Source organism: Erinaceus europaeus, chromosome 1, assembly GCF_950295315.1.
Source record: "Erinaceus europaeus chromosome 1, mEriEur2.1, whole genome shotgun sequence".
NCBI classification, from domain to species: Eukaryota; Metazoa; Chordata; class Mammalia; order Eulipotyphla; family Erinaceidae; genus Erinaceus; species Erinaceus europaeus.
In genome coordinates, this window is record NC_080162.1 from 164774715 (window position 1) to 164787489 (window position 12775).

Below are 12775 nucleotides of genomic sequence, written 5' to 3' on the forward strand. Positions count from 1 at the left end.
AAATGATCCATATTTTTGTATGTTATCTGTATTTTCATGAAAATAAATCCCAAATATCTTCACAAAGAGAATTCATTTCTATTAAAATGTCAGTTAAGGAGCTGTCAAAATACCATACCAGGTGGGGGTGTATGTCTTGCCATGTGCCTGACTCAAGTGAAGTCCTCCACACCATATACTCCTACAGGTGCTGTGGTATCTGTCCCTGTCTATTTCCATATCCCTGTCTCTTTCTCTATTTTTCTATTAATATTTGAATCAGAAAGTAGACCGTATTACTAGTACAGTGATAGCTGTTTTATACACCATGTGCCATATGTACTAGCTGTGATCTTTATAACATTCTTGGAATACTGGACTTGCTCTCATGTTATGAATGAGGACATATTGGAGAGATTAAATATTTTATCCAAATCATTGTTGAGCAAAAAACCAAAAATGTGCTTGCTTAATCGTTTCAGAGTGATGACAATATTTTGCTAATAAGAAGTATTGAATAGCTAGATTATCTGTGACTGGTTAAACTATCCCATACAATCATTAATGTGAAAAAACAATCTATATCAATTACTTAAAAAACAAATTGCATAGAAATTCACACAAAGGGGTCGAGAGGTGGTACACCTTGTTGAGTGCAAATTTGCCATGCTCAAGAACCCAGGTTGAAGCCTCCCAGCCCCCACCTGCAGGGGGGGAGCTTCACAAACTGAAGAGTGATGCAGGTGTTTCTTCTTCTTCCTCCCTATTTCTTCATCCTCTCTTGACTTCTCTCTCACCTATCAAAAGAAAAGAGAGAGAAAAGAAAGAAAAAAAGAAAAAGAGCTGAGGATAAATAGAAGGTATTAAAAGCAGAGACTAAAGAAGAGCAAATCTGAAGGCATCTCAAAAGCACAGTAGAATAAAAAATACTTTCAGGTGCTAAAGAAAATTAACTGTCAAGCTAGTATTATAACTATCATAAGATAATGAAGGTAAAAAGAATCTATTTATTTACTTTTTTGTAAAGATTTAATGTTTTCTTTTACTCTTGTGAATTTGCAGTTCCTCAGTGGGCAGTGCACTTCCAAGAAGACGATGCTGTGCATATATTACCATTGGGATTATATGTCTTTTCATTGGAGTTGGCTTAACTGTAAGCACTATTCAACTCACTGCTAACAGTTTTGGTTTTCCCTCAAGTTCATCAGTAGTCAGTGACGAAGCCTGGGACAACCTTCAGTCATTCCTGCCTCCCACACATAAGTAGGCCCTCCAGAAGCTTCTGTAGGACTATGGATTTCTAAATCCATGGTACCTGTTTTGAGTGACTATTGTCCAAAAATATGAAATGGTGTCTTGGAATACCTCTGAAGGTCATTAACACTGAGAACTTTGCCATCAAGCATTTTATGCAAGCCCATTTGTTTTTATTTAATGAAAGCATTGGTTTTGCTGTGATCAGCATGACAGCAACTTTCAAATATGGAAACCAAAAATCATTCTCCTCTGGGGTCATGCATGGTACACTGGGTTGAGTGTTCACATTACAATATGCAAGGACAGGGGTTCAAAGTCCCATTTCAAGCCATCTGCAAGGGGGAAACTTAATTTTTTAAATCTTTGTTTATTGGATAGAGACAGTCGGAAATTGAGAGGGTAGGGATACAACTTGCAATGCCACCACTTGCAATGCTAAGGAGGAAGCTTCATAAGTGGTAAAGCAGTGCTGCAGGCGCCTCTCTTTCTCTCATCCTCTCTATCTTCCCCTTTCCTCTAAATTTCTCTTTTTATCTATCTAATAAATAAAATAAACTAAAGTTGTGATGCACATACATATTCTTTTTCACTCAATTCAAACATCAATTTATTACTAGTATGAAAATGACCTATTTTAGGGACTACAGAAGCTAACTTCTGGCATAGGGATTCATCCTAGGATCAAGAGAAGAACTGAAAAACAGAACTAGTTACTTTCTGTGCTCCTTTGTTCCACATGCTGTTAACAATGCCTCTGTGGTGTCAGACAATATTAAGGAGTTACAAATATTAAATTCCATTTAGAAATAACATGACCTAGTGGACTTTTTGGTTTCTTAATAAAATTTATAGTTAAATCACTATCAGTATTCTTATTTTTTCACTATCAAAGTCAACAAATATGTCAATTCATATTTCATAGGTATTTTATAACCCCAGGATTATATTTTATCAGAACTACATGTAAGCTAACTTGAGTTTTCTTTTTTTAATATTTATTTTCCCTTTTGTTGCCCTTGTTGTTTTTATTGTTGTTGTAATTACTGATGTCGTCCTTGTTAAGTAGGACACAGAGAAATGAAGAGAAGAGGGGAAGACAAAGAGGGGGAAGGAAAGATAGACACCTGCAGACCTGCTTCACGGTGTGTGAAGCGATTCCCCTGCAGGTGGGGTGCTGGGGTTCAAACCGAGATCCTAATGATGGTCCTTGCGCTTTGTGCCACATGTGCTTAACCGCTGTGCCCTAACTTGAGTTTTCTATGCAGTTATTTATATTGATTGTTCTAACTTTTTGCTTTTGTATTTTCTTTTTAGGTTGGCACTGAAGACTTTGCAAGAAGATTTCGTGCAACCTATGTTTCATGGGCAATTGCTTATCTCCTAGGTTTGATATGCCTTATTCGAGCTTGTTACTGGGGAGCTGTAAGAGTGAGTTATCCAGAGCACAGTTTTGCCTAGGCTTGCTTATGGTTCAGTGATGCAGGGGAGGAAATCTAGCAGTTCTTGATAACCTACTCTGGACATCTTTAAATCATTTATCATAATGGATTCCATTTTAGTTTATGTATAAAATTTCAAGACTTTGGGAATCTTCTGTGAACAAATGCTATTGCACTATGTTATATACAAACTGCTGCTAGATTTTTCAGCTCCAAAAAATTCTGTTGTGTCTTTATGGTTCTTTTACATCTCAAAGATAATTTCTGTTTGTCACTGAACATTAAATGGAACATCTCCACTTCATTACTTTAAAATCAGTTTATGACTTGCTAATTAGTGAGCATCCCCCAAGAAGTGCTTATAGATACTTCTACAATAGTTTCACACTTATACTTACATTTTATTTAAACAGACTCCAAGTTGCTTGCTTTAAAATCTGAGCAATACTCATTTTGCTTAAACTACTTACTGTAACTTTAACCTAAGATCATAATGACCTTATTCAGGAAAAAAAAAAATTGAGTGTACCTTCAAAGAATTGACATTCTTGTCAAACAAAACCTATTTCTAGATATTGTATTTTTATTTTTTATTGTTTGTAGAAAGATACAATATTTTGGTAATAACTTAAAATACAAGAATGAAATATTTATTTGTCCAAGGATGGAAATAATGTTGGATAATTTTTTCCCCTCAAAGATCACAAAACTTTTGCCTTTCATTGTTGTCTTTTTTTTATTTACATATTGTAACAGTTCTGGTCTAGGTATATGAAATTTAATGTTGGTCATCTGTGTGCATATTCCTTTATAGAACCTGCAAGGAATACTTCACATAACATGTTTTATAATACTTAGCCATTTAAACAAAGATATTTACACTGGTTTATTCTCCTTTACACTTGATCATGGTAAATTTTTCTTATAGGGATCATTTATGGAATACTTTTTTGTGAAGGGAGGCATTTTACATTAGCTAAAATGTTAAGATTAGAGGTAGTTACTCTTCCCATTCTTATCAAATGTATCTCATGAAATAATTACCAGATTTAATGAAGAAAATAGAACAATGACAGAAAAAGTGACACTTTTCTAGGAACCCACTGGCATTTAAGGAATCAGCTCTTGCACTGCCCATATTTGCAGTTTTGAAAGATAAATTGCTTATTGGAGAAGAAATGTTCTAAAGCCTTTAATGTAGTAGCATTAGGTAATGAGATGAATAAACTAATTGGCTATTTCAGAGATAAGAATAATATTTTAAAAGATTTGTGTTCCTTATTAATATATAGATGTATTCATGAAGGAGTTTGGAGCAGAATACATGTAGACTTCAAAGAATAAATAAATGTATAAATGCAGTAAGTAGCTCAGGATTATGTGTACTTTTGAAGATACACTAATAAAGATTATTATTCAAAATAACCTTGTTCTGTTCCATTTTTTAAAATAATTTTTCCAAAATGCGTTGAGATATTTAAAAGATATTTTTATGTTTCAGAATTAACATTGGCTTCCATCATATAATACACTTATATTTTCCAGAATTTTCATAGTTTTATTTTTAAATGATGATTTCAAGTCTATTTATATAATGTGAAATAAAATGATCTAATTTCTTTTCTTGATAAATAGTTGTGATAGCACTGTGTATTGACTGATCCATTCTTTTACCAGATATTTGAAATTTGACATTAAATTGTATGTTGCACAATCATATTCTTTTTTTCAGTAGAAGTCCATGACAGCAGAAACCTTAAAGGTCACCGCTTTGTATTTGGAATATTTATTTTATTTTTTGCCATTGGGGTTATTTCTGGGGCTCTGTGTCTGTAGAACTCCTGGTCCAGCCTCTTTAGATGCAGCACCTTTAGTTTTAGGACAATGCCCAGTACATATAGGTTCAACACATATGTGTTGCATGAATGATTGACTAGATTGGCATTTTAAAATGTTACATGCATGTGGGTTTTAGACTTTATATTTTTCCCATGATGAGTATGTATGTATATATATATATATATATATATATATATATATATATATATATATATATATATATATACTTGTGTTAAATAAAAGCTTTCCAAGTAGAACTCAAAGCTGAAATTATGTGTAAAGATTGGTAGACTATCATTAAAAGAAAAAAATCATAAGCAAGACTGAAAGTCAAACTGGTGAATATACTTTTCAAAATAATATAAAGAAGTGACCTTTAGGGACTGGGCAGTTGTGCACTTGGTTGAGTGCGCATGTTCCAATATGCAAGGTTTTGAGTTCAAACCCTGGGCCCCACCTGCAAAGAGGAAGCTTCATTAGTGGTAAAGCTGTGCTGTATCTTTTTCTCCCCCTCTATTTCCCCTTCCCCTCTTAATTTATCTCTTCCCTATCAAATAAATAAATAAAATTTAAAAAATACATGACCTTTTAAAAAATTTCTTTATTGGGGAATTAATGTTTACATTCAATAGTAAATATAATAGTTTGTACATGCATAACATTTCTCAGTTTTCCATATAACAATACAACACCCGCTAGGTCCTCTGTCATCCTTTTTGGACCTGTATTCTACCCCCCACCCATCCCAGAGTCTTTTACTTTGGTATAACATGCCAATTGCAGTTCAGTTTGTACTTGTGTTTGCTCTTCTGATCTTGTTTTTCAGCTTCTGCCTGAGAGTGAGATCATCCCATATTCATCCTTCTGTTTCTGACTTATTTCACATAACATGAATTTTTCAAGCTCCATCCAAGATTGGCTGAAAATGGTGAAGTCACCATTTTTTTATAGCTGAGTAGTATTCCATTATGTATACATACCACAACTTGCTCAGCCACTCATCTGTTGTTGGACACCTGGGTTGCTTCCAGGTTTTGGCTATTACAAATTGTGCTGCCAAGAACATATGTGTACATAGATCTTTTTGCATGGGTGTGTTGGGTTCCTTAGGATATATCCCCAGGAGAGGAACTGCAGGATCCTAGGGTAGGTCCATTTCTAGCCTTCTGAGAGTTCTCCAGACTGTTCTCCATAGAGGTTGGACCAATTGACATTCCAACCAGCAGTGCAGGAGGGTTCCTTTGACCCCACAACCTCTCCAGCATTTGCTGCTGTTACTTTTTTCTGATGTATGACATTCTCACAGGAGTGAAGTGATATCTCATTGTTGTCTTTATTTGCATTTCTCTGACAATCAAAGACTTGGAGCATGTTTTCATGTGTTTCTCGGCCTTTTGGATCTCTTCTGTGGTGAATATTCTGTCCATGTCCTCCCCCCATTTTTGGATGGGGTTACTTGTTTTCTTGTGGTTGAGTTTGGCAAGCTCTTTATATATTTTGGTTATTAGCATCTTGTCTGATGAATGGCATGTAAAGATCTTCTCCCATTCTGTGAGGGGTCTCTTAGTTTGGATAGTGGTTTCTTTTGCTGTGCAGAAGCTTTTTAATTTGATGTAGTCCCATAGGTTTATGCTTGCCTTAGTGTCGGGCTGCGCTGTGGAGAAGAGAGAGAAGAGATCCTGAGCAAAGAGGGAACACAAATCTTTATTCGCATGGACACCTCAGAGTTGGGTGAGAGTGCAGTGGTTTGGGCCATAAGGAGGTAGCAAAAATGGCTGCCTCCCGGACCACCCTCCCTTGCGTCTAATCTCCAATGTGAAAAGCAGGCAAGAGAGAAGAGGGTCGGAAGAAGAAGGGCCTTATAGGGCAACACCAGGAGTGACATGTCTGGACAGAATTGGTTGAAAAAAGTACTGCAAGAATATCACAGGAAGTGGCAAAGCCTGAGGGGACAGCTTAACAGATGTGACTGCATCTGCATAATTCCCCAGCACCTTAGTCTTCTTTCTAATTGGATTAGTTTCATTGAAGATGTCTTTAAATTTATGCGGAAAACAGTTCTGCCAATATTTTCCTCTAAGTATCTGCTAGTTTGTGGTCTAACATCCAAGTCTTTGATCCACATGGAATTTACTTTTGGATTTGGTGAAATATAGTGGTTCAGTTTCATTCTTCTGCATGTTTCAACCCATTTAATCCAACACCATTTGTTGAAGAGACTCCTCTATCCCCATTAAATAGTTTGGGCACCTTGTCAAAGATTTGATGCCCATAGGTGTGGGTGCTTACTTCTGGGCTTTCAAATCTATTCCACTGGTCAGTGTGTCTATTCATGTTCCACCACCAAGCAGTTTTGATGACAATGGCCCTATAACACAATTTGAGATCTGGGAGTGTGATGCCTCCAGTTCTGTTCTTTCTTCTCAAGATTTTTGTGGCAATTCTAGGTCTTTTCTGGTTCCAGACAAACATTTGTAGCATTTGTTCTATTCTTTTAAAAAATGTGTTTGTGATGGGGATAGCATTAAATTTGAAGATGGCTCTGGGTGGTATATTCATTTTGATGATGTTAATTCTTCCAGCCTATGAACATGGAATATCTTTCCACTTTGTGTCTTTTTCTATTTCCTTGATTAGTGACTCATAATTTTTGGTATACAAGTCTTTCACTTTGTTGCTTAGGTTTATTCCTAGATATTTTATTGTTTTTGTTGCTTTAGTAAAAGGAATTGATTTCTGGATTTTAGCATCTTCTAACTTCGTGTTTGCATAGAGGAATGCCACTGACTTGTGAATGTTAATTTTGTAGCCTGACACCTTCCTGTGTTGCCTGATGATTTCCAAAAGCTTCTTGCTGGATTCCTTAAGTTTTTCTATGTATACTATCATGTCATCTGCAAATAGGGAGAGTTTGACTTCTTCTCTTCCAATCTGTATGCCTTTAATTCCTTGCTCCTACGTGATTGCTATGGCAAGAACTTCCAACACTATGTTGAATAGTAATGGTGATAGTGGGCATCCCTGTCTAGTACCTCATCTGAGGGGAAATGCTTCTAGTTTTTCACCACTGAGTATGATGTTGGCTGTAGGTTTGCTATATATAGACTTCACTATCTTCAGGAATTTTTCATCTATTCCCATTTTTTATAGTTTTTTGATCATAAAGGGATGTTGTATTTTGTCAAAGGCTTTCTTTGCATCTATTAATAGAACCATGTGGTTTTTGGTCTTGCTTTTATTAATGTTGTGAGTCATGTTGATTGATTTACATATATTAAACCAAACTTGCATCCCTGGGATAAAGCCCACTTGGTTATGATGAACAATCTTTTTAATATACTGCTGTATATGCTTGGCTAGAATTTTGGTCAATATTTTAGCATTTATGTTCATCAGAGATTTTGGTCTGTAGTTTTCTTTTTTGGCTGTGTCCCTGTCTGCTTTTGGTATTAAAGTGATACTGATTTCATAGAATCTGGAAGGGATTATCCCTGTGTCTTCAGTCTTCTGGAACACTTGTAAAAGTAGAGGTGTTAGTTCTCTTTGAAGGTTTTATAGGATTCATTTGTAAAAGCATCTGGTCCAGGACTTTTATTTTTGGGAAGGTTTTTGATAAGTTTCAATTTCATTAGCTGTGATGGACTTGTTCATGTTATCTAGTTCCTCTTTACTTAATTTTGGAAGTAACGTATGTATCTAGGAAATCATCCATTGCTCCCAGGTTCTCTAGCTTGGTGGCATATAGTTGTTCATAGAAGTCTCACATGATATGCTGAATTTCTGTGGTATCTGTTGTGATATCTCCTGTTTCATTTATTATCCAATTTATTTGGGTCTTCTCCCTTTTGTGTGTGTGTGTGTGTGTGTGTGTGTGTGTGTGTGTGTCTGAGTCTGGCTAAAAGGTTGTCGTTGTCCACTTTTCTGAAGAATCAACATTTACTTTTGTTGATCTTTTTTATGGTTTTCTTATTTTCAATATTATTTACTTCTGCCCTAACTGATTTCTGTCCTTTTGGTTGCTTTAGGGTTCCTTTGTTCTTCTTCTTCTAGGTCTTTAAGATGTGCAATCAGGCTGGTTTTTTTGTACTTTTTCTTGTTTCCTAATGTGTGCTTGTATGGGTATGAACTTCCCTCTCAGTACTGCCTTAGCTCTGTCCCAAATATTTTGATAGCTTGTGTCTTCATTTTCATTGAACTCTCAAAACATTTTGATTTCTTCGTTTATGTCCTCTTTGACCCAGAAGTTGTTAAGTATTGTACTGTTGAGCTTCCACATTTTGAGACTATTACTAATCTTTTGTTGATTGTTAAGTGTTAGTTTAATTCCACTGTGGTCTGAGAAGATGCTTGGGATGATTTCATTGCTCTTGAATTTGCTGATGCTCTCTTTGTAGTATAACATATGGTCTATCCTTGAGAATGACCTATGTGGACTTGAGTAAAATGTGGATTCCAGTTTCTTGGGATGAATGACTTTAAAAATGTCCAATAGTTCTAGTTTATCTATCTCCTCATTTAGCTTCCTCATGTCTTTCTCAATTTTCTGCCTTGATGATCTGTCAAATTGAGAGAGTGGGATGTTGAAGTCCCCTACTATAACTGTGTTGCTATTAATATATTGCTGTAGGTCTTTCAGTAGATGGTTGATGTATTCAGAATGCTTCTCATTGGGTGCATAGATGTTAATAATTGTTAAGTCCTCTTGATTGACTGATCCACTGAGTATAAAGTAGTGTCCATCTCTATCTTTTTAAATTTTATTTATTTTAAAGTCTATCGTGTCAGATATGAGAATAGCTGTTCCTGCCCTTTTTTGTGGGCCATTGGCTTGTATGATAGTTTTTCCATCCTTTCACTTTGAGTCAGAGTTTGTCTTGTTGAGTTAGGTGTGTTTCCTGTAGACAGTCTACTGTTGTGTTGTGTTTTCTGATCCATCTTCCTGCTCTGTGCCTTTTAATAGGTGAATTCAGGCCATTGACATTTATTGATATCAAAGATTGAAGATATTTTAACGCCATTCTTGTAGATTTTTAGAGTGTTCTGGTATATGGCCTATTTATGGTGGTCTGACTGTTTATATGAGACCTTTCAGAACTTCTTTCAGAGCAGGCTTGGTGATAATTGATTCTTTCAACTGTTGCTTGTCTGAGAAGGTATTAATGCCTCCATCTAGTCTGAATGACAGTCTAGCAGGATACAGTAGTCTTGGTTGAAAGCCTTTCTTATTGAGCACTTGATAGATATCTTGCCATTCTCTTCTGGCCTGTAGTGTTTGTGTGGAGAAGTCTGCTGCTAATCTTATGGGTTTTCCTCTGTAGGTGACACTTTTTTTCTCTTGTAGCCTTCAGGATCTTTTCTTTATCCTTATTCCTTTCCACTCTAAATATGACATGCCTTAATGTCTTTAAGTCTGGGCTAATTCTGTTTCGGACCCTCTGGGCTTCTTGAACGTTTATGTCTTTGAAGTTTTCTAGACTAGAGAAGTTCTCAGTTATTATTTCCTGAAGAATGCTTTCTTCTCCCCCCTCTCTTTCTTCCTCTGTTAACCCAATAATGCATATTTTATTTCTTTTGAAGTCATCCCATCAGTCTCTGTTGTTGTTTTCAGCATCTCTTAATCAATTTTTGAGATCTCTTACTTCTTTTTTAGTTGTCTCTAATTAGTTTTTCATCTTGCTAATTCTGTCTTCAGCCTCATTGATTCTATTCTCTCTCCCCTCTACTGTTTTCTGGAGTTCATCTATTTTGTTACCCTGTTCTGATACTGTTTTAGCTTGTTCAGCTAGTTGTGTTCTTAGTTCAGCTATTTCAGCTTTCAGCTCTCTGATAACCTTGAGATAATTACTGTTGTATTGCAGAGTCTCATTTGTTGTTTCTGCATTTCTGATGACAATTCTTTCAAACCTTTACTCAGCCCTGTGATTATTTCCTTAACAAGTGTTTGGATGTTGACCTCATTATTTTGTGTTCCAACCTTTGGGGGGGCTTTTTGCTGGACCCTTGTCCTGGTTCATTTCTCCAGTATTTCTTCTTGTTGGTTTAACCATTTTCTATAGTATGTTATGAGGTCCCTCTCTCAGTACTTTTCAAATTACTGATCACTCTTGCCTGGATTGACTTGTGTCTAAGTAAGGTAATTAAAGGGTTCACAGTTGTGGAAATTGACAGTTGTTTCAATAGTATTTTAATCCCTGAATTGGAGCACAGTGGCTTAAAAGCCTCTTTTATTCTTTTTCTTCCCTGTAGACAATGGCACCCTGAGGGCTTTTAAAGTATAAGTAGGCTTCTTAGCTTATTCACTGACTCTTGTCCAAGAGATAAAGCAGGGTGGGACAGAGATTATCCAGTGCTTATGCAAAGAGACGCTCACAGCCCCACAAATAGGCCACTGAAGTATAGATCTTTTCCTGAGTGTCCTGGTTAGTTCTCTGTCCCCTGGTGTCAGCACAGGGCCTCCCCACCAGTACTCGAGATTCTGAGGGCAGTAGCAATGGAGACTCACTGTTGCATTTGGTGAGTCTTAGGGGAGTCCTCTCCCTTTATCTGTCTTTTTGTTGGGAAACAGACTGGAGGTGGTGTTTCAACTGGTAAACTGCCTGACTGTTTGTTACCAGCCACTTAATCTCTCCCTAGGCTCTTCTCTGTCCAAGCAACACATGTGTTCGCACTCACTGGTGATTTCCTGGGTTCCTGAAGTTATTCCTATCCTGTCTTGTTGAGGTCCCAGGTAGTCTCCTTTGGTATTACTAGTTGACCCAGGAGAGGAGACTAGAGACACATAGCTGCTGCTGCTCTGTAGCCCTGCCTCCCAAGACGTGATCTTTTAAAGAGATTATTTTATGAGAGAGATAGAGGAGACTAGATCTCTGCTCTGCCAGATGTGATGCTGGGAATTGAACCTGGTCTCTCATACAGGCAAGATATGCTTTGTACCTGTTAAGTCACCTCCCTGGATGCCATAAAACTTAATACAGGAAGGGGCTAAAAGCATGAAAATGTTTTCACAAAATAAAATATACTACAAGTAATAAATCTTTTTTCAATACTCAAATAGACAAAGAATATATCAAAGGAGATACTATTTTTCATTTACTATATCTACAAAAAAATTGAAAAAAAGAGCAGTGATATTTCTGAAATATTGAGAAGATGTAAAAAGCATGTACACACCATATTATTTGATCTGTTATGTGCCTAGGAATTTACCATAAGGATACTATGGGTAAAAGAACAAATTGGTATATACAGTGATGTCAACAATCTTACAGGTGATTCTGATGTAGATTTTTTCTGGACCATTCTCTGAGAAATGCAACATTATTGCATCCTGAAAATATACATCTATTTATTCTCATGTTCTATCACACTCAAATTTTCTTGTATAGAAGTTTTGGTTAGATTTGAGGGAATGCCACCATTAGTTTAGTTTACCTTTTACTTTGTTTTGATCTAGCTATACTTGTAATCACATGGTCTCATGAAATTCTTTAACCAGTCCCATGTAAATGGCTTGTTAAAATTGTTATAAGCTTCTAAATTTGTATTTATTTGATGTGCTACTGTAGAACATAGTATGAAATAAGCACTGAAGAAACAACCTTCTGTTTGAACTGCCCAATGTATGGTGACACTTCATCTCTTTGCCATAGGTACCAGGATTTTTATAATTGAAGAAGCTTAGAGAGATTTACTAATTAGATAAATGTCTTTCAGTTTTCATGAGATGGAGACACTTGAAATGAATTTGTCAACCTCCAAATTTGATCGGTTTTCCACTACCACATGTAATCTTACTGTATTTTGCTTGGTAGAATATAACTTTTGAACTTTTGTTCCCCCTGCTGTTCATTGTCTGTAAATGGAAAGAAAATTAGAAAATGTTTACCTTACATATTCATTTCACAAAAAAAATAGAATAGTCTAGTTTTAAATATTTATGCATTGATACTATATGAAACATTACTTCGAGAGCATTCTACATTAACAAGACTGTTACATTATTTTCTTTTATAATTAGCATATATTCAAAGGAAGACTGAGAAGAAATACAACAATAGCTGAGGAAATTGATATACGTTTTTTCTTGTTATAGCAGTACTTGTTAAAATGATTTTTAAATAGCATGACATGCTAGAAAGAATTTGTAAAGGATTTTAATTTTTAAATTCATTTTTACATCGTCAGTTACAAATGACCTATGGTTCTTTGTATGTTGAACGATAAATATGTGTCCCTACTTCCTTTTAGAGATTGCTATATCC

At 35.8% G+C, this 12775-nt stretch overlaps 1 protein-coding gene across 1 annotated transcript in view; it reads left to right on the forward strand.

Moving 5' to 3' along the window:
• PIP4P2 (phosphatidylinositol-4,5-bisphosphate 4-phosphatase 2) overlaps positions 1 to 4100 on the forward strand; it is a 40036-nt gene extending 35936 nt beyond the window's left edge. Inside the window, exons 6-7 of the mRNA XM_007517360.3 lie at positions 1042 to 1132; positions 2551 to 4100. Coding sequence (XP_007517422.1) covers positions 1042 to 1132; positions 2551 to 2694 — 235 coding nt within the window. The 3' untranslated portion in view covers positions 2695 to 4100. The remainder of the gene's footprint in view (positions 1 to 1041; positions 1133 to 2550) is intronic.
• Positions 4101 to 12775: the final 8675 nt, after the last annotated feature.